We start from the raw sequence: 20,401 nt of genomic DNA, 5'->3' as shown, positions 1-20,401 counted from the left end.
CCCTTCAATACCTGGCAGAGTTCAAGAACTCTCCTTGACAGACTCTTTGCAGGCTACCCGCTCCCCAACCTGCTTGCCGCTCTCTGGCCGCCCCCACTGCCTCTTGCCTGAGTTCCTTTGCTCAAGCTGTTCCCTCTGCCTGGGAAGCCCTTCCCTGCTTGTTCTTGGCAAAATTCTCCAATTTTAAGCCCCAGTTGAGGATTCATCTCTCTCAGAGCGTTCTTTAAGGCCTCAGGCTGAAAACCAGATGCCCAACCTGTGCCTGTTCCACTATCCCTTGCTGGCCTGGGAGCTCCCAGGGAGCAGGCTGCTTCCTCACCACCCAGCATGATGCCATCAAAATGTCCCCTTGCATGTATGGTCCTTCCAGGATTGGAAACCTCCAAATGTTGAATTATGAGCAGCCCACAAACTCTGAAAGAGGGGTCGAGGAACAACAGCTGGAATGTGACTGTGGTCATCCTTCCGTAGCAGCTGTGGTCCTTGGAAAAGTTTTCTGGTGGTAGGCAGAAATCTGCCTTCCTGAAATTTCCACCCTGTGGTTCCAGCCTGCTGGCTCCAACAGCCATCTGAAAGCAGAGATTTGCTCTTGGGTCTCTGAATATCACTTTCTGGGGCTCAGCAGCACCCAGTTCCTTCTATGCCCTATTCACCCCCCCCCCCCCCCGCCTTCAACTCCTCACTTGTCAATGTCCCAAGAACAGAACACAGTGTTCCCAGCCAGGGCTGGCCATCCTGGGGCACAATGAGAATATTGCTTCGTGGAATCCAGACCCAATACTTCCTGTATCCTTTCCCTGCTTTCAATTCTTCCACGGCTGCCTACTGTTCACAGGATGAGGATATTCCTTCTCTCGTAAGGCACTGTGTGATCTGACCCAGCCTCTTCTTTCATCACTCCCTGCTCCAGTGACATCAAACGTCTTTCAGTTCCCCAGTTCTGCTCTTTCTACTAGGCTTTCATACGTGCTGTTACCTCTCCCCGGAACCATTGCCCCTCTGTCTCCCGCCTACAACACACCACCATCCCCTTATCTTGTCAACATCTCAACCCTAGGTGCCAGTTCAGTTGCCCCTTCCTCTGTGAAGCCTTTCCAGATTCCTCTTGGCTCCCTGAGCACCCTGGGCTCCCCTCTGCCATTGCCATTTCCTTTCCTGTCTTCCAGGCCCATCTATTGTATCCTCAATGCCTGGCACAGGCCTGGCTGTTGTTAGGCCCTCAAAAAAGAGGAGACCTGTAAAATTTTCACGTGGTAGACAGCTTCCAAGATGGCTCCCAATGACCCCTGCTTCCTGGTATTCATACCTTGTGTAGTCTTCTCCCACAATGAATAGAGGTGATCAGTATAACCAATAAGATATTGCAGAAATGATAGTGTGTGATTTTCAAGCCTTAGTCATAAAAGACATTGTGACTTCTATCCCGCTTTCTCATTGATCATTTGCTCTGGGGGAAGCCAGCTGCCATGTTGTGAGGATACTCAAGCAGCCTTATGGAGTGGTCCATGTGGGTTGGACTCCTGCCAACACTGACTTGCCAGGCATATGAGTGAGTCACCCTGCAAATGGATCTTCCAGCCCCAGTCAAGCCTTCGCATGATTGCAGCCTGACTGACACTTAACGGCAACCTCATGAGACCGTGAGTCAGAACTACCCAGCTCCCAAATTCCTGACCCACCGCTTCTGTGGTATAATAAATGTTTTGAGATAGTTAATTTTTTTTTAATTTTATTTATTTATTTTTCCCTCAAAGCCCCAGTAGATAGTTGTATGTCATAGCTGCACATCCTTCTAGTTGCTGTATGTGGGACTCGGCCTCAGCATGGCGGGAGAAGCGGTGCGTAGGTGCGCGCCCGGGATCCGAACCCAGGCCACCAGCAGCGGAGCGCGAGCACTTAACCTCTAAGCCATGGGGCCGGCCCTGAGATAGTTAATTATACTGTAATAGATAACCTATGTTAAAAGTGTCCTTTTTTTTCATGATAAAATTTTTAAAGTCTTTTGTAGAAAGGTTCAATTCCATTTTTGAGTACTCTGCATTTGTTTCCCGGTGGTCATATCACACTTCATGGGAGACTCTGGGGTGTCAGCAGTCAGGAACACCTGGTGGCTCCTCTCAAGTGACCCCAAACCAGCCAGTTGGTTGTGGCATTCCCAGGGCTCCCTCCTTCCCAGGCAACTGGGGGTGGGCTAGAGTCAGGTTTCAAATCTGTGGGGGCCCCACCCACCCCACAAGAGAAATCAGAGAGGAAGCCAAGTCCATGGAAACTGTTCATATGACATACTTTATTTCCAATCTACAACCATTAAAAACCCTTTGTAAGTTTACACTGTACAGTTATTCTCATGTCTGAAATAAGACACGGGGGCAGGGAGAGCTGGCGGATTGGACCACAGTTGTCCTAGCACCCAATCCGTCCTGGGAAGGAGCCTTTTGAAGACAGGAGTGGGGAGGAGAGAACAGCGGACAGGAGAGGTGGACAGCTTGGCCCAAGGATGCCCTTGGTCCCTTCCCTCCCGAAGGCCTTTCCCTGGGGGTCCCGTAGGGCCCATGACTGCAGGACCTACACCAGGAAATCAGGCCGGGCAGGAAGGGGGCTTCACAGTATTGGCAGGGGGTGGGGAGGGGGACCAGGATGAGGACGAGGGACAGCTTCTGGCTCTCTTCCCCAGCCGCTGGGGGTTGGAGCTGTTTTTTGGCACTGTCTACAAGGTCTTCCTGGAAGGGGGTGGGGGGCAGTGGCGCGGAGCCGGGGATTCAGGATTCTTGAGGAGGAGTTAGGTTTCTTTCCATTTGAAGAGAAGCCATGAGCCTGTGTGAGGTTCTCAAGGGATAAATGGTCAGGGTCTTTTGTCTCCTGCGCCCTGGACTCCCACCCTCTGCCTGGCGGGCACAACCCTACACAGCCTTTTGTAAAACCCAGACAAGTGGGAGAGGTGAGCAGAGCTGGAACCAAGCCAGGGGCAGGGAAAGGAAAAATGTATGCCTTCTCCCTGCCCTCCAGCTTCCAGGATGAGGAGAACATAGCTTTGTTTTGTTTTGTTTTTAGGGGGCAGGAGAGTTCCCAATCTCCCCGGAGTCCCGATGAGGTTGCCGTTTCCCACCTGTTCCTGGTCTGGGCCAGCTTCATTCCCTCCCCAGGCCACACTAGTTGTTAGTCTAGATCAGCAGTTGGCAAACTCCTGTGTATATCAGAATCACCTGATGGGCTTGTTAAACCCCAGCTGGCTCCAGAAGTTCTAATTCTGTAGGTCTTGGATGGGGCATTTCTATCAGGTTCCCAGGTGATGCTCCTGCTGCTCTGAGGACCTCCAGACATCTCATCCTCAGCAGCTTGGTGCCCCAAGGCAGTGCCAGGGAGCTGGGCAACAGCCCGCAAGGCCCAGCCTTAGAGACACCAAAATGTCTGAGAAGCTGCTGAGAATAGTCTTGTGGTGAGCCCCCATGTGCAGAGAAGTAAACTAAGGCACAGAGATCAGTGGCAGAGCTGAGAGAGGAGCCAAGATACCAGGGCCCAGTGGACAGAGGATGGTGAGGCAGGGCCCCAAAAGACAACGGGTGCTCTGGGGCCCTAGGGATTATCCTGGTGCTCATCATAAAATCATACAACCAGCCAAACTCACAGAAGTTAAGAGATCTGCCCAGACCTGGGCCAGGTCTCCAGACTGCCGGCTGAGGTTCCTCTTCATGGGAGAAGTTTGAGTGGTGTCAGAATGGAGTGTGACAAGGTGACCAGGCCCCAACTGCCTTGGCCTTCGAGGATGCTTAGAGGAAACCAAAGCTTCTTTCCTTGGGGCCTGGGGTCCAGAGGGCTGGTGAAGGGCAGGAAGGGAGAGGAGCAGGGCCGACGGGATTGACAAGGGAGGGTCCAAGGAGGCTGAGGCAGGAGTGGAGGGGAGCCCTGGGCAGGTGACTAAGGCCCAGTATCATGTCCCCAGTCTCCTTTGGTTCTTGGGTCTGTGGACTTTGCAAACTGCAAACACTGTTGGGAGGGGTGAGGGGTACACCCAAGGTAAGCTGTTCCCGAGGTAGTGAGGCCCAGAAGAGAGCGGAGAGGATGGTAGGATGTCAGATGGACAGACAGATGGATGGAAGACCAAGGAGTGGGAGAAAAGAACCGAAGCCAGGCTGCATCTGCTTTCCAAACAAGGCCATGCAGGACTGGGCAGGGTAGAGGAGGTCAAAAGGGGGCTCCAAGCTCCCCCAACACACACACTCCCAGTGGAAAGTGCTGGGGTCCTGCCGGGAGGCTGTGGACAGAGAAGACAGTGTGGCTCCGGGGTGGGACTGGGGGATGTCTTTCTGGGCTGGAGGGTTGCTGCGGCAGAGCCCAGAGAGAAGGGCTGGCATGGCTGATGCCGCCTGAGGCCCTGGGGAAAGGTGCCCCCTTTGGTGTGAGAAAACACAAAATAAATAAAACAGAACTTAGGAAATACAACCAGATCTGAAAAGCAAACATCAGGAGTTGAGAGACCGAAGACATGGGAGGACAGGAATGAGCCTGAGGGGACAGGCAAATCCATGGGAGGGGAGCAGAGCTGGGGAGGCGGCTCTGAGAGGGCTGAGGGGTGGGTGCTACAAATAAGCCCCGGGGCCCAGAAGAGGAAAACCTGGCCACTCGGCCTGCTGGTGAGAAGAGGAGGCAGGATGAGGGGAAGCTTTGGAGGAAGATGATAAAAGAGAGGATGGGTGGGAGGTGGGGAGCAAACAGATTGAGCCCAGAGAGAGGCAGGGGTTCAACCAAGGTCACAGAATGGCAGAGTGGTGTCTCATTCACCATGGGGGATGCAGAACCTGCTGGGAGTCAGGAAACCTGGGTTCTGGTCCTGACTGCCTCTAGTTTGCTGTGTGACCTTAGGTGAGCCACTCCCTTCTCTGGGCCTGATTCCTCATCTGAAAAAGTGAGGGGGTTCAACACAAAAGGACAAATATTGTATGATTCCACTTATATGAAGTACCTAGAGTAGGCAAATTCATAGAAACAGAAAGTAGAATAGAGGTTACCAGGGGCTGGGAGAGGGGGATTGGGGAGTTATTGTTTAGTAGGTACAGAGTTTCAGTTTGGGAAGATGAAAAGTTCTGGAAATGGATAGTGGTGATGGTTGCACAACATTGTGAATGTACTCAAAGCACTTAAAAATGGCTAAAATTGTAAGTTTTATGTTATGTATGTTTTGCCACAATTAAAAAAAAGTGAGAGAGTTGGTCCAGATTATTTTGTGGTTCCCTTTCTATTGACTAAGACTAGTGAGGGAGGTGAGGAATGTCACCCCCAGGGCCAGGGTGCTGGGGGGCTGGCCTGGGGCCAATGAGTGCGGTCAGACCACTTTACATTTGTGTAGAACCTCATGCTTTTCCAAGTAGACTCATGGGTACAGTATTGTATTTGGTCCTTACCACAGCCACGTGAAGTAGAAGGACATTCTCCCACCTTATAGCTGGAGAAACTGAGGCATACACTAGCCACATGATCCGGGGCCATGGTCATTCAAGTTGGTGGTAGTTTATTATTGTTGTTTTTTGTTTGTTTGTTTTTTTGGTGAGGAAGATTGGCCCTGAGCTAACAACTATTGCCAATCTTCCTCTTTTTGCTGAGGAAGATTGGCTCTGAGCTAACATCTGTGCCCATCTTCCTCCATTTTGTATGTGGGATGCTGCCACAGCATGGCTTGATGAGCGGTGTGTTGGTCCGTGCCAGGATTCGAACCTGCGAACCCTGGGCTGCCAAAGTGGAGCTTGCAAACTTAACCACTATACCACCAGGCCAGCCCCTATTTTTTTAAACAGTGACCTGGAAAACATCCTTGCATTTTAGGTTCACCTGAGGTTCACAGTGCAACTGGCTTAGTGGCCTTTGAAGAAATGACACATGCTATAAATTAGTAGAGGAGTTTGTCTCCTGGGGAAAATATGCTTGCTTCCCATGACTGGATGATGCAAGTTATGAAACCTGATGTGTTTCTCTTTTTACCATGGCTGCCAGGAAACTCAAGAGTAAGATTTAATTGCAGAATTTGGGGAATTAGATAGATGTAGGGAGTGATACTTCATCCTGCCCTTTGACTTTCTTTTTTCTGTTGTCTTATTGAGCCTTATGACTAAGATTCTAAATTGCCTCTGATGCTTTTTGAAAATTCTCAAGAGTAATTAAACCAAATCAGAGCTAGGTTGAGGACCAGGCCCCCTAATTCCCAGCTGAGTGCTCTTTTTAAGACATAGCATTGTGGTTATTGGTTAAAAGAAAGAGGGCCTAGTGGTCAGAGCTGTGAACATAAATGGTGTGGCCACTGGTGCTCAGGATCTCCCTGGGAGTTTGTTAGATATGCAGATTCCTGGCCCAGGAGGCTGAGGTGGGGCCCAGGAAGCTGCATTTTGCACATGCCCTCTGAGGATTCTGATGCAGGGGGTCCCCAGACCACCTCTGGGACACACAGGTCCAGTGATTCAAGAGTGGACTGGTTTTATGTCTGGGTCGGGCAGTGGCACACTCTGGATGTCTGGTACTCACACAGTGGCGCAGTGGGTTTATAGAGCAAGCAGGACAGAGTGGGGCTGGAGCATCCTGTGGACCCAGGTTCTAGTCTAAACTTGATGACGTCCGTTAGGTGACTCTGGGATGAGACCTGCACCTCAGCTTCCTCATCTGCAAAACGGGAGCACTAACCCCTGTCCTGCCAAGGTTGCCTTCCAGAGTTGTCCCTTAGAGGTCTGAAGGGGATGTGGGATGGGGAAGCAATTTCTAAAGAGTAAAGTGTTCTAGGCAGGGCATGCAGAGGATTATTATTAATGAAAACATAGTGGGAACTTGGCGGCGCTGGTGAGGGTAGAAGGCTGGTGAGGCTGGGGGGACATCCTAGATGAGAGGGGAGAGGGAGGAAGGGCCTGGAAGTTGGGTGGGCAAGAGAACAGGCTCAGTGATGAAACCACGAAGGGTACATGGGGGCAGGCATGATGGAGCCATGTTGGTGATCAGGGTATAAGAGGGTCACGCCTTTGGGCCCTCAACTTTGTCACCCAGGAGAGCAGCTGGTGGAAGAGCATCCTTGGGGTGACCAAGGGGTGGGGCCCATTCTGAGTTCATAGAAAGCAAGACTTCTTGGAGGTGTTTTTAAATTGGTCAGCCATTGGTGGCAAAAGAACTGTGAGGAAAGGACCACAAGGCAGATAGGGAATTGGGTTCTGATGCCTTGTGCATACAGGGTCTAGGAGCCACTGATGTGCCAAAGTGGTCTGAATTTCATGTCAAATATAGACATCATTGCCCCCAGGAGGGTCTAATTTGGCTCTGGGAAGAGGTCTGATACTAGAAACATGAGGTCGCCTAGTTTAGGGTCAACTGTGTCAGCTGGTCCCCATTTCCCCCAACCAACTGGTGCCAACACCATGGACCCAAGTCTAGCAGTTAGTAGGGGATTAGGACCCCAGGGTTCCTTGGGACTTTGGTTGAAGAGAGTGGAGATGGGGAAAAAGGAGAAGGGTAAAGGAGGAGGAGGAAGGTGCTAGGAGTAAAAGGGCGGAGAGATAGTAGGCAGGGGAAGAAAGGGAAGAAGGGCAGTGTTCCTTCCTGGGACCCAGTGCTCCAGGGCAATCCCCACTGTGAGTCAGGCAGTTTTCTGCTTTGGGAATGTTACCAAGACATAAAAGGCATTTGAAGAAACAAACAAACTTAGAAATTACATTCCAAAAGAGTAGAGAGTTTTTACAAACCAACCCCCCCCCCCGCCCCAAAAAAGAAAATACAACCAGTTACTAATTAAAAAGCTAAAAATCAAACCAAACCAATATTTACATGTAACATTTTCAACCCCATCAAGCCCCGTGTCCAGAGGCTTCTGTAGGAACAGTGATGAGTGACCTTGCACAGTGACATGCAGGAAGTAGAAACTGGGACTTTATTGAAAACCAAGATCTGGAGCCTCTAACACCGGCTGGGGCCAGGTGGCCAGGCGCTGGGACAATGAAGATGGCAAGGACAGTCTTGAACGAGGACGATGGTAAGGCTGAGCGCGGTGGGAGGCTGTAGGGTTCAGGTCTCACGAAGATTTCTCCCCAAGGCTGAGAGCACAGGCTTTCTGGCCCTCTGCAACTCGGGGAAGTGGCAGAAGGCCTCTGGTGGCTTGTGGCCTGGTCTGAATCCCCTCACCTGGACATAACCTCGGAGGGGCCCTGACCTCTTGGTGGGGAGCAGTGGCATCTCAGAGGCCCCATGGGCCTGCCTGTCTGCCCACACAGGTCACTATGGCATGAACAAGTGGCTGGTCGGACTGACGTGACCTGATGGTCTGCCACTAGGGAATGGAGATGGACTTTGGGTAGCTGGTCCAGGTGACCCTGAAAGGGCAGGACAGGGAGCTGGCAGGGGGGAGTGCAGAGGTGTCTCCTGAGTCCTGGGGGCAAACTAGCAAAGCTGCTGGCTTTTGGTCTTCCTGATGGGGAATTCCTGTCAATCTGCTTCATGCTGGTATTTCCACTCTGGGCCCCCAGCCAGTGACAGGAGGGCCACATATGTGCATGTGTGCAGGCATGTGTGCAACCAAAATGGGTTCACTGGCACCAAGGGGGAGGCCAGATGAGGCCTCCTCGCCACAGCGCAGTGAGCCCCGTCGCAATCCGTGTGATGGCTCAGGGAGCTGACACAGGACGTGGGAAAGGGTGGGCAGTGGAGTTGGGGCTGGGAGATGAGCCGTGAGAGGCCGTAAGGCTAAGAAGAGAGGCTGGTGAAAAGGCTGGCAGGCTGGTGAGAACTGAGGCAGGCTGACAGACACTCTCAGGTCCATGTGCAAAGCTGCAATAAACAACATTCTCAAAGTTCAGTCCTGTTTTCCTGTGGGTTCTCACTTGGGGAACTTGAAGGGATCTCCATGCTCTCAATAGAGCCCGGGTAATCCATGTTTGACTCATCAAAAAAGGTGTCAGAGGGAGGGAGGAAAATGAGAAGGGAAGTGGAGAATGTCTGGGAAGTGGTGACGTCGGTCCAGCCCTCCACCGTGTCGGTGAGCGCTTACAAACTGACTGTCGGGGCCGGGCAGGTACCAGGTGCTGAGTGAAAAGCAGCACTCTGAGGCCAGTGGTCAGCGGTGTTGGGGGAGCATGCCACAGGGCTCCAGCTCTGCTGGGGGGCCCTCCACACCTGACCAGAAGACCAGAGCTCGGCTGCTAAGCTGCCTCGTCCACATGGGGACCCCATGCCTGTCCATCGTGTTAGAAGCCTCGCATTGTCCCAGCGGCAAGAATACATGTCTCAACCTCCAATAAATTACCTTAGGGACTTTGGGGTAAATTAAATTATTAAAATAAAGTAAAACCACCTTAAATATTTATAGTAAGAAAAATTCAAATAAACAACCTAGGCAAGAAATGTGTTTCCAGGCCCCAGTCTACCACCGTGTCCTGGGGCACGGGCCTCCTGGAGTGCTCCTTGGCCTGGCCTGGCCAACTGGGAGTCTCTTACTGGGAATATCTTTGCCCTGCACCAGCTGCAGGATGTAAACACAGTGGCGCCCTTCCAGGATGCTGGGGCAAGAGGCCCCAGCAATCAAGGCTGTGGGCATTTAGGCATTATCTGTGTACCAGCTCTTAAGACTGACTCTACCTGTTTCTGTCCTCAAGGAGTCTTGTGGGAAGGTTGGGGTCCCCCGATCACCTTGGCAAGGGAGGCAGTTCCAGGGCCCCCAGCCCGAAGCCCACACATTCCCACTTCGTCTTCCAGTCCTCACTGCATCCAAGCTCTGGGCAGGGAGCTCCGGGGCTCCAGGATTCCAAGCAGATACCTGGCCCTTGCTTCGGCCCTATCATACCCCCTGGAGTCACAGCAATCCAGAGCAGGGGCTGAGCAGAGGAGGCGGTGGAGGGGAGGAAGGGATGGGCACGGTGCCCGGCCCAGCTCCACCAGGAACCCTAAACTGAGCCCAGAGCAAAGCCTGTTCTCGTCGGCGTTTCCTGCCCATGAAGGGAATGTGGCTGGCCACGAACATCTCTGTGAGCCCCTTCCCTGAGGGCACTGCCAGAAGTGTATCCTTTCCTTGGCTCTTCTGAGAAGTGGCTGTGTATAGAAGCAGGCAAGGCTCTCCCTCAGGACCCAGGGATTGGGTTCCAACGGATCTCTCTGTAGACGCTTCCGAAGCCCAGTTTTGGTCTTTCTCCCACTCACTGCCTTCCCCTGGGAAGTCGGAGAGCACCACCCAGCGGTCAGCAGGAGACCCCGCTTTACCTGGATGGGAAGGCTGTTCTCTGGCAGTGGTGCAGCTGCTGTCCCCCAGGGCTAGATGACGCTGAGGGCACGGGCTCCTCGCCTTGTCGCCTCTCCTCTCCGCTGGTTCCTTTCAGCTATCCAGGGACTGGGCTGGTCGAGGCGGGGAGCTCGGCTGCTCTGTCACTCGCTGGGGGGGGCTGCCCTCTCCTCCCCACCCCAGCCGGACTCTGAAGGGTGCAGCCTGCACTTGGAAGGAGAGTGGCGGATGGCAGAGCGGGATGGCCGGGCAAAACAGGAGGTGAGAGACTGGGTGCTACAGTCACAAACGGCATCCTAGGAGGAGGGAGGGAGGAAGTGAGGAGGAGCCAGGAGGCACTGACCACCCAGGGGGTGGGTGGACAGCCAAGCAAGGAATTTGGACTCAGCTGGGCCCAGGGACCAGTTCCCAGGGGCTATAGCCCCTCTCTGGACCAATTTTTTAAAACTGTTTTTCTCCCATTAGAGCAGTAATGAATGTTTACAAATAACACTCCAGAATGTATTAAATTCTGGAATATACAGAGAAGAAAGTGGATGTTATACATGTTCTTACACATCAAAGATAAATTCTCAACACACTGTGCACATATACATTTACCAGAATGACTTCATCCCCTATAGCCTATATTGCAATTGCAAAACATGAACACTTTTCTGTCACTAAGTGTGTCTACATCTCTTTCTTTTTAATAGCTGTATACTATTCCACTAAATGGAAATACCTTAATTTATTTATCCAATTCATTTTTGATGTGCATTTAGATAGTTTCTAATTTTTTACTATTACCAACACACAGGGATAATGGTTAAAAGTGCTGCTGAAGAACTAAAATGCTTGGTTCAAATCCCAGCCCTGCCACTTACCAGCTGTGTGACCTTAGATAAGTTACTTAACCTCCCTGAGCCTTGATTTCCTCCTCTCTAAGATGAGGGACATGATACCTTTCTCAAAGTTGTTGTGAGGGTAAAATCAGATATGGTATGTAAAGCATTTGGCATAGTACCTATTAAGTACTCAATAAATGTTAGCAATTTTTATTAATAATGCAATACATTTCTTTACACAAGTACGTTTTCCCACCTCAGTCAATATTTCCATAGGCTACATTCCTAGGAGGACTACTGGTTAGTGGGGAGCATGCACATTTTAAATACTGAAAAATATCTGGATCAGATTTAAAATCAACATTCAAAATACAGCCAGCTTTGTACCTTTGTTTTTTGATGTAGGTGTGGTTATATGGGTGTAATGATTAATTTTATGTGTCAACTTGACTGGGCCACAGGGTGCCATATATTTGGTCAAACATTATCCTCAGTGCTTCTGTGTGGATGCTTCTGGATGAGATTAATATTTAAATTGGTAGACTGAGTAAAGCAGATTGCCCTCCCTAATGTGGGTGGGCCTCATCCAATCAGTTGAAGGCCTCACTAGAACACAAAGGCTAACTCTCCCTGAGACAAAGAATTCTTCCTGCCTGATGGCCTTCAAGCTGGGACATTGGCTTTTTTCCTGCCTTCAGACTCAAACTGAAACATCAGTTCTTCCTGGGTCTCAAGGCCGCCAGCCTTTGGACTGGAAATACACCACTGGCTCTTCTGCTTCTCAGGTTTTTGAACTTAGACTAGAACTAAACCATTGGCTCTCCTGGGCCTCCAGCTTGCTAACCTACCCTGAAGATCCTGGGACTTGTCAGCGTCCATGATCACATAAGCCAATTCCTTATATATATATTGATTCCTATTGGTTCTGTTTCTCTGGAGAACCCTAATACGATGGGTGTGTTCAGTTTGTGAGAATTCAGTGAGCTACAGTCACACACTACTAGGGGCTGTAGAAATTGGACAAACTCTTTTGAAAAACAATTTGGCAACATTTACCAAATACCTTTAAAAATTTATATTCTTTTATCTTATAATCCCATTTCTGCAACTCAAACCTGAGGAAATGATCTGAAATGTGGAAAAATGTTTTTGCACCAAGATGTTCACAGTAGCATTATTTATAATAGGGAAAAACTAGAAACCACTACACATACAATGCATACAATTGGGTCAATTGTATGCCCTGCCACCTCTCTGTGCCCACCTACAGCCCTCACTGAGTGCACCACAGACCACAAGATACCACTCCTGGCCATAGCTGATTGGACCAAGGGGGTACAGGGGACTCGAGCTGGACCAGTCAGTTTCTTTCTTCCAGAAATATGGAATTGGGACTGAGGGGTTTGAGTCAGTCTCTCTTAGGTGTTTGAACTGGAAGATGTTATAAAACCAGAGCTGGTTCAGCCCACCTGAACCATATGCAAATGCAACAGAGAGAGAGAGAGAGGAAGGAAGAGGACATAAGAGAAAATGAAGCTCGCGAGAGAGGAGAGAGACAGAAGAAACTGCTGAGGCCTTTGCGTCCCTACCCTTGGGTTCTATAAGATACTCTGCCGTTTCCCTTTCTGCGAAGATAACTTACATGCATTCTTTTACTAACATGCAAATAATCCCCAACTAAATCTGACACTGATATCAGGAGTGGGGTGTGCAGCAAAAGATCCTCAGAGAAAATGAGAGCATTTAGGATGGAGCCATGGTGGGGTGGGGGCAGGGGTGTGCTGGTAAATGTTTAATAACTAGTTTTCCAAGAGTGAGGCGAGAAGCCTTGATTTGTAGCATTTGCCAATTTTCAGGGTGTAAATCCTCCCACTGTGGCCGATCTCAAGGTACCAGGGTGATGTCACTGAACACAGAGATGCACACGACTGACTCTCACGGACCAAACGAGCCTGCTCCAGCACACCATTGGGTGGCAGGAGAGAAGTGAGCACACCCTTTCATTGGTGGGGATGCTGGCAATCTCTGCTGTGCGGTGGCAAAGCAGCTAGTTAAGCCATGCCCACTAGTCTCTTGGTATTCAGACCATTTGTCCATCAGGTCTGTCGTTCCAGTTCTGGGGCCTCCCAACCCCCATCCCAGACTAGTGCAGAACTTTCTGAAGCACACAATTATATTTCCTAAGTTTCAAAACCAAAGGAACTTGTACTTTATAAGCCAACCTCAACTCCCAAGAAAAAGGGCAGACCCTACCCACCTACCTCATTGGGAAGGACCATGGCTCCGTCTCCATCCCGGGGGACACCATCCTTCCCCACCTGGGGCAGCACGGAGAGTCGGGCCTCCTCGCTGCTGCCTGACTTGGCTGCCTTCTTGTTCAGGATCCTGGCCATGCCCTCCGGCTGATGGTAGCTGGCCGGGGAGAGGGGCTCTGGCTTCTTGGTGCTCTCCTCCCCTGTCGCCGAGGTGGGGCTTGGTGCCCGGCCACACACGTTGCGGAAGAACTCCTGCACAATGCCGTACTTGGGCGGCTCAGGCTTGGCCCGGGCCTCGGACATGCCCAGTTTCCAGACAGACTCGGTGCTCCCCGAGTGCTCTACCACACTGAAGAGGCTGGACAGCCCATCATTGATGTTCCTCAGTACGGGGCTGTCCCGCGTGGTGGTGGAGCGGGCCCAGGCCGAGCCGTTCTGCTTGCCCTGGTGCAGGTTCCACAGGCTGCGGTCCTTGGCGCTGTCCAGCTTGGACACAGACCGCCTCTGGAGCTTTGGCGAGCCATACTTGGGCGAGCAGCATGGCCGCTCGATGCGCGAGTGCACCTTGTCCAGGGAGGAGGAGATCTGCTTGCTGCGCACAGACACGAGCGAGGAGCTACGGGGTGACCAGCTCTTGCTGTGGAGGCTGCTGCGGGGCGGGTCGGTCTGCAGCCCCACACTGACCGTGCGGATGGTCTGCGTGCCCACACTGGCTAGGCCCACTGTCTGGCTGGACGTGCTCTTCACTTTCCTCTCCAGCGAGCCCGAGCGCATGGCCTGGCGCACGCAGTTGGTGATCTCCTTCATGTCGTCGCTCATGTTGCCTGACATCTCAAAGTCGTGCAGGGCCGCTGGGAAGCCAGGCCCGGACGCCGAGGGGCTGCCTCCTGAGCCCGCGTCCAGGCGCTGCCGTGAGAAGTTGCAGAGCCACCGGCTGTAGGAGCTCTCGGCCAGCCCGTCAGCCTCAGCCGACTCTTTGGGCTTGGCTGTGGTGAAGAGGAAGCCAGGCTCGATGATGATCTTGCCCTCCCTGTCATGGACCACGGGCACACCCAGGCGCCGGGCCACCGGGGGGCTGTAGTAGACGCGGATGCCCGTCTTGTCGGGAGCTGTGTAGCTGCGCTGCATCTGCCTCCCTGCCGGGTCCTGGCAGGCCAGGGCGCCCAGGCGGCTGCAGTCCCTTGGTGAGAGCCCTGGCTGTTCCTGGGCATCCTTCTCTGGGTCCACTGGCTGGGTGCCCACAAAGGCAAAGGCAGGGTTGTTTGGCAGCTTCTTGCCCCGGGCCCCTTCGCTGGCAAGGTAGGGGGAACAGTCAAGCAAACTTTCAAACTCAGACATGGAGGAAACAGATTTGGTCCTAGGAAGAGCAGAGGAGGACGAGTGGTGTTAATGGAAGCTAACATACACCCAGCGGGCACTGTGGTCTTCCTCCCGGTCCGTGCACTGCACAAGGGCTGGGGCCACGGCTGTCCTGCTCACCTCTTGTGGAAGACGCTGTCGGTGCCCTGCCCCACATCCCCTCTGCACTCACACCTACGTGCCCAACACCGCACGCTCTGAGCACCCGCCATTCTCCACCCGAGGGCTTTTTTCTGACTGCAGGAGCACACCTGGCCTCCACAGAGGAAGCTAGAAATAGCAGAGAGTTTATGCCTAGATGCTGCCCTCAACAAACAATGAGCTGGATTTGGTGGCTTGGTACCCAGCCTCCTTGTTCCTTGGGTGGGAGAACTCTGTGTTGCATGTTCCACTCTGGCTCCGAGAGTTCCTCAGCGACACTGAGCTCTGGTTGTCCATGTACAACCTGGTTGATAACAGGTTATCAACTGGCTGGTGTTTCCTGAAACACCCTCCCAGATAAACCATTTGCACTCACATTCTTGTCTCAGGGTTTGCTTTTGGGGAAACTCACACTAAGCCACCATTAATCTCCGACACAGACCTGGCACATGTATTGCCTGCTGACTGCAAGTGCAAGGCATGTGTAAGTGCATCTAACGTGTCAGACCATTCAATCCTCTAATAAGTCGAGGAGGCAGCTCCTGTTATCCCACTAGGCAGAGATGGGAAGTATTGCCCAAGGTCACAGAGCTAGGAACAGCAGAGCTGTAATTCTAACCCGTACTCTTGACTCCAGAGCCCACCCTCCTACCCTGGGGTCCGCCTAGCTTCTGGCTGCTCTCATGGCCCCTGTGGGTTCTGTTGCCCTCTCCTTTCATGGGTTTCCTAACGGTGGAGACATGGTCCTGACAGCCCTGGGGGTCTCCTTGGCCACAGCTCAAGTCTCCTAACTCCAGAGACAGGAAGAAAGAACCCCAAGAGGAGCTAAGCAGTTTCTTTCCCAGGTAGGATATGCAGGTGCCCCAGTATTCCATGCCCAGAATCAAACAAACAGCAGGCTGGAATTCCCATCGCCCCAAGCTTCCCATCTCCTAGATGGCTTGAGTTCTATAGAAACCATATACCAGTGTTCTTCCAACTCTACTGAGGTGCAGCGGTGGGCACAGTGGGCACCAAAGAGAAGACAGGCAGAGGGGCGGGTCAGGCCTCCAGGGCGGAGCAGGGGCGAGGCTGGAGGGCGGAGCAGGGGGCGGGGCTGGAGGGCGGAGCAGGGGCGGGGCTGGAGAGCTGAGCAGGGGGCGGGGCTGGAGGGCAGAGCAGGGGCGGGGCTGGAGAGCTGAGCAGGGGGCGGGGCTGCAGGGCTGAGGAGGCGGGGAGGAGAGGATGCCAGCACCTCTTTAAGCCGGTTCCCCCAAGCTCAGCTTCAGAAACAGCCTCCTTGTCGTGGATCTTCTCACTGCGTGTCTGTCAAAGAAAAGAGACAGGGTTAGTTCTGGTCACCAGCACAGCGAGGTAAGGTGACAGGAGTTCTCACACCTGAGTCTCCTCTTGTAGATCAGGAGTGATGTCAGCACCGATCTAGAATGTCCATTGGTCGGTTTCTGGCTACAGTGCCTCTAAGCCCCTCTCCATAGGTATGTGATCCAGGCTTGGCCAATCGCAGCTCCAAGAGAGAGCCCCAAGGAAAGAGTCCCTTTAGAACTCATTCTGAATGTGGTGGCAGCAACAAAGCACCTGTGGTGGCTGCTGTTCAACTGGCGGTGACAGCAGTGACCTGAAGGTCCCTGCTCTGGGCTTGTCTCACCCTGGTTCCGGAGCAGGCCCCCTGGGGCCCTCACCAGTTTTCTGAACCTACATCACCAGCCCTCTTGAGCCGCTAATAAAATCCTCTCCTGCCTCAGTTCCCCAGAATGGGTTTTTGTTGCTTGCCACCAAATCTCCTGACTAACACACCACTTCCCCAGGCTGTCATGAGGATTACATGAGACGATGCAGAGGCCTGTATGTTCACTGTTTGGTTACTCAATGTGATGCTATATGGACAATGCACCTGAGGCTTAGGAGCAAACTTCGCCACTGTGTCCTAATTGAACCAGGGCTAGGCTAAGGCAGAGAATGCGATTCACATTTTACCAATGAGGCAACTGGGGCCCAGAGAGGGAAAGTGACTTGCCCAGGATCACACAGATATTTATAGGCCCTGCTTTTCAGAAAGACACAACTGGAACCAAGAGAAGGCAAGGGGCCTGGACAAGAATACACAGAGAGACACCAGCCTTTCTCCCAGGCATGGAAGGATGGCGCTGGCAGAGCATCCTTCACAAGTCCCAAACCACAGGCTGGAACCACGGGGTAGAGACCCTGGGGTTGAGGAGCCCGAGGTGCCAGGATGTGACCTGCGGGACGAGGTTAGCATTCTCCCTGTCACGTCCCCCACAAGTGAGGGACTTTCCAGTGTAGCCAGGAGCCAAGAGCACAGGGGCGGCCTGCCCCCCCACTCACCTCCTTCCAGCCAGTGTCTTGCTTCTCCAGGTCCGAGTGCTTCAGGACCCAGGGGTCAGCAGCCTTCTGCAGCTGGGTAAGGGTAAAGAGGGCGGGTCAGTGGCGGGCAAAGCTGGTGAGCAGGGCCTCGCTCTGTGCAGGGCCACCCCCCAGGCTCTGCTCTGCAGCTGGGAGGACCCAGATCACGGACTTGGAGCCACTTTCCAGTGGGCAGCAGCTCCCAGCCACCAACCAGGTGGATTTGGAAAATGATCATGAAAGCAACTACTTCCAGGCATCCTTATAGATGTCATTATATCTAATAGAGTCACAGTTACTACTAGGTTAATCCATGCTACAATTCCTGCACCAGCCAGATCTGCTAAGCAGCAGCTGAATCAAATCAGAATGGTGTCTCCATACTCGGAATGCTAAACAGCAGTTACACTGAACGAGACCAGCCTCTACGCTCTGTCGTGAACAGCTCTCTATGAAAGAGGCAGAGTATAAACAACACGTACATTATGAATCAATTAATGATACAAAACAATCTCTGTGAATATAAATTTAAATAGCAAGAAAGGGAAGATGTGGACTGGAGTATGCTTTTGCAATATTTGGGTCTTATATATAAAAATGAAGTCCTGATTTATGAAATTAAAATAAAAAGTAAAACAGGAAGAGTCGAAATAAAGAGTGGAGCATAGCAGCCTGGTAGGTGGCAGCGGGGTGCATGATGTAAACTGTAGTGGGTGCAATGGTCAATGATTGTTTTTTCTATGCCCCCTCTTTTGGTCAGAGGACTCCAATTTTCCCATGGGGAAACACCCTTGGTTCTTCCCTCTTGGTTCCTGGGTTTCGGTAGGTGCTAGGGGCAGGCACATGACTCACACCTGGCCAATCAGAGCCTTGTAGAAAAGGAACACTCTCTTTCCATTACAGTTGCTACGTTGTGAGGATATGAGCACAAAACTAACAGTAGCCATATTTGAGGACAGCTTGCTTAGGAATAAAGCAGAGAGAAAAGCAGCCTGAGAGACTGGCAGAGAGAAAGACCTAGTCCCTACTGCATTCTCTGAGCACTTAGATCCAGCTGTACCTGAAGGATACCCTACCCCCGGACATTTCCTGCAGTGACTCCCCCTTGTGGCTCAAGCCAGTTTGGGCTGGGACAGGCCTCACCTGGCTCAGGCGGTTCTGCAGCTCCTTTACCTGCTGCTCCACCTGCTGCTTCTCACCCTGAAGCCGCTCCGCCAGCTGCAGCTTCTCCTGGCTCCAGTTGCGCTCGCTGATCTGCAGCTGCCGCGTCAGCTCCATGACGGCGCTGTAGGACTCAGCCAGGAGGTGCTGCTGCTCCTCACGCTCCCTCTGCAGGGCTGCCTTCCAGTCGGGCCCCGCCCGCTCCCCGGCCCCCTTCCCAGCCTTCAGCTCCATCTGCGGAAGGAAAGGCAAACTGGGTGGCTGGCACCAGGGGGCCCCCCCGCCCCGCCCTCCTCTATCCTTCCCTCCCGGGCACCAGAGAGAGCTCTCCTGGGAGGACCCCTCAGCCAGGAAGCCTTCGCTGACCTCCCCAGTCAGAACTACCCCCTCCTCACAACCAAGGCTCTCGTGAAGCTCTTTCTACAGGCCAAGCTCTGTGCCAAGGGCTTTTCAGGCATTATCTCAGTATTCTCATGAAAACTCGGCAAGATAACTACCATTTTCAATATTTTACAGGAGAGGAAGAGGTTCAAAAAGATTAAGTTATTTGTCCCAGGTTACAGAGCTACAAAATGGCAGAGGCTCCTTGTTACTGCTTCTCAGGATATTTCATCAACTCTAACCAGTGGTATAGTTTACAGTTAGTGGGGGACAGGCACACACAGTCACATCACGAACGTGTGCAGGAATCACTCCAGCCTGATGGCTTTCTTGGCCCCACACCTTTGGGGTGGCAGGAGGTAAGCATGCAACCTCAAGAATGAATGCACCCCACATCAATCAGGCTGTGGTCTGGGATGTTAACCCTCAGAGGGCCACTCAGGTTCCCAGTGGGGAGGGGCACCTGGAATGGCTGGGTTTGGGGGCAGCAGGAGCAGTGGACACTGTGAAACGTGCAGATGGAGCAGGAGCTGTGAGATCTGCGGGGAGGGTCAGGAAGCAAGAATGGTGGCACTGGGAGGCCGGAAGTCTGTGAGCATTGGGAAGAAGGTGGCATCGCGGTCATGGGGAGCCAGGAGGGACAGAGGTTTGGGGAGCAAAGATCAGGTCTGCACTTACTAGCTGGGTGACCTTGGGAAAGAAACTTAACTCCTCTATGCCTGTTTTGTCACTTGTCCAGCAGAGGTCTTCAGGGTACCCACCTCCAAGGGGCTGTGATGCCCGGGAAGGCAGCCTGGAGCAGGGGAGGCCGCAGGCAGTTGGGACCCAGAGTCATGGCGGGGGGTAGGGAGAGCGGTCAGAGCATTCTCTCTGAGTGGGAGGAAGCGCACCCTCTCACTTTTCAGACCAGAGGGGGCAGCAACCTGCCTCTAGGCACACAGCAGAGGCCTAATACCCAGGGCCCTTGGTTAAGGCTCCTTCAGTCACACTGGGTTGTGGGAAGGGGAGTCCCCCAGTTTGAGTGGACAGAGCAAAACAGAGCCAGGTAGCAGGGGGTCAAGGGATCCTTATGAGGAGAGGAGGGAACGAATGACAGCAGGCAGCGGGAGTCCATGCAGGTATCTGAAGGCCGTTACCAGGTGCAGACAGGAATCAGAGTGTTCTGGCTTCACCTGTGAGCAGGTGGTGCAGCAGCGGTGCCTGTGATGCCCCCGTGCCCTTTTGTCACTCCCTCACCTTCTCTCCCTGGCCCATTCCCCACTGTTTCTTGCATCCTTGCTGTGTGACTCTAGGCAGGTCTCTTGCCCACTCTGGGCCACAAGTTGAGGTGAAGGGGTTCCTATGCTTCTAGAAGCATGGCTTGAGCATCCTGCTCCCAGATCCGACAGCTGATGAGGGCTGCTGAGAGGGCAACAAGGCGGAAGATGTCTCTACAGGCGGGAGACTCACCTGGGCGGTATGGCTCTTGAGCTCTGCTCGCTCTGTCTCCCAGGTGGCCTTGGCCTTGGCAAACTGTTGCTGCAGCTCGGTCAGACCACGGCGTTCATCCCGGAGCAGCCAGCACAGCTCCTTCAGCGTCACCTTCATGTCGGCCAGCGTCTTGATGTACTCGTTGGGCTGCAGACAGGGGCGAGGCCTGGGTCAGGAGCTTTAGGAGGGCAGGGAGGGGAGTCTGGGCTGGGAGC

The 20,401-nt window shown here is 52.8% G+C and overlaps 2 protein-coding genes across 3 annotated transcripts in view; both read right to left on the bottom strand.

The window, feature by feature from the left end:
* Window positions 1-20,401, bottom strand: part of DSN1 (DSN1 component of MIS12 kinetochore complex) — a 79,957-nt gene that overhangs the window by 15,033 nt on the left and 44,523 nt on the right. The gene's annotated exons all lie outside the window — the stretch shown is intronic.
* Window positions 7,872-20,401, bottom strand: part of SOGA1 (suppressor of glucose, autophagy associated 1) — a 67,051-nt gene continuing 54,521 nt past the window's right edge. Inside the window, exons 10-15 of one of the 2 annotated variants that reach the window (XM_058562744.1) lie at window positions 20,166-20,333; window positions 18,318-18,569; window positions 17,157-17,228; window positions 16,048-16,118; window positions 13,320-14,670; window positions 7,872-10,527 (exon numbers count right to left, since the gene is read on the bottom strand). In XM_058562744.1, coding sequence (XP_058418727.1) covers window positions 10,375-10,527; window positions 13,320-14,670; window positions 16,048-16,118; window positions 17,157-17,228; window positions 18,318-18,569; window positions 20,166-20,333 — 2,067 coding nt within the window. In that variant the 3' untranslated portion in view covers window positions 7,872-10,374. The remainder of the gene's footprint in view (window positions 10,528-13,319; window positions 14,671-16,047; window positions 16,119-17,156; window positions 17,229-18,317; window positions 18,570-20,165; window positions 20,334-20,401) is intronic. The other variant, XM_058562745.1, reaches the window with a different exon arrangement.

This window comes from Diceros bicornis, chromosome 19 (assembly GCF_020826845.1).
Source record: "Diceros bicornis minor isolate mBicDic1 chromosome 19, mDicBic1.mat.cur, whole genome shotgun sequence".
NCBI lineage: Eukaryota > Metazoa > Chordata > Mammalia > Perissodactyla > Rhinocerotidae > Diceros > Diceros bicornis.
This window is presented reverse-complemented; position numbering and strand designations above follow the sequence as displayed.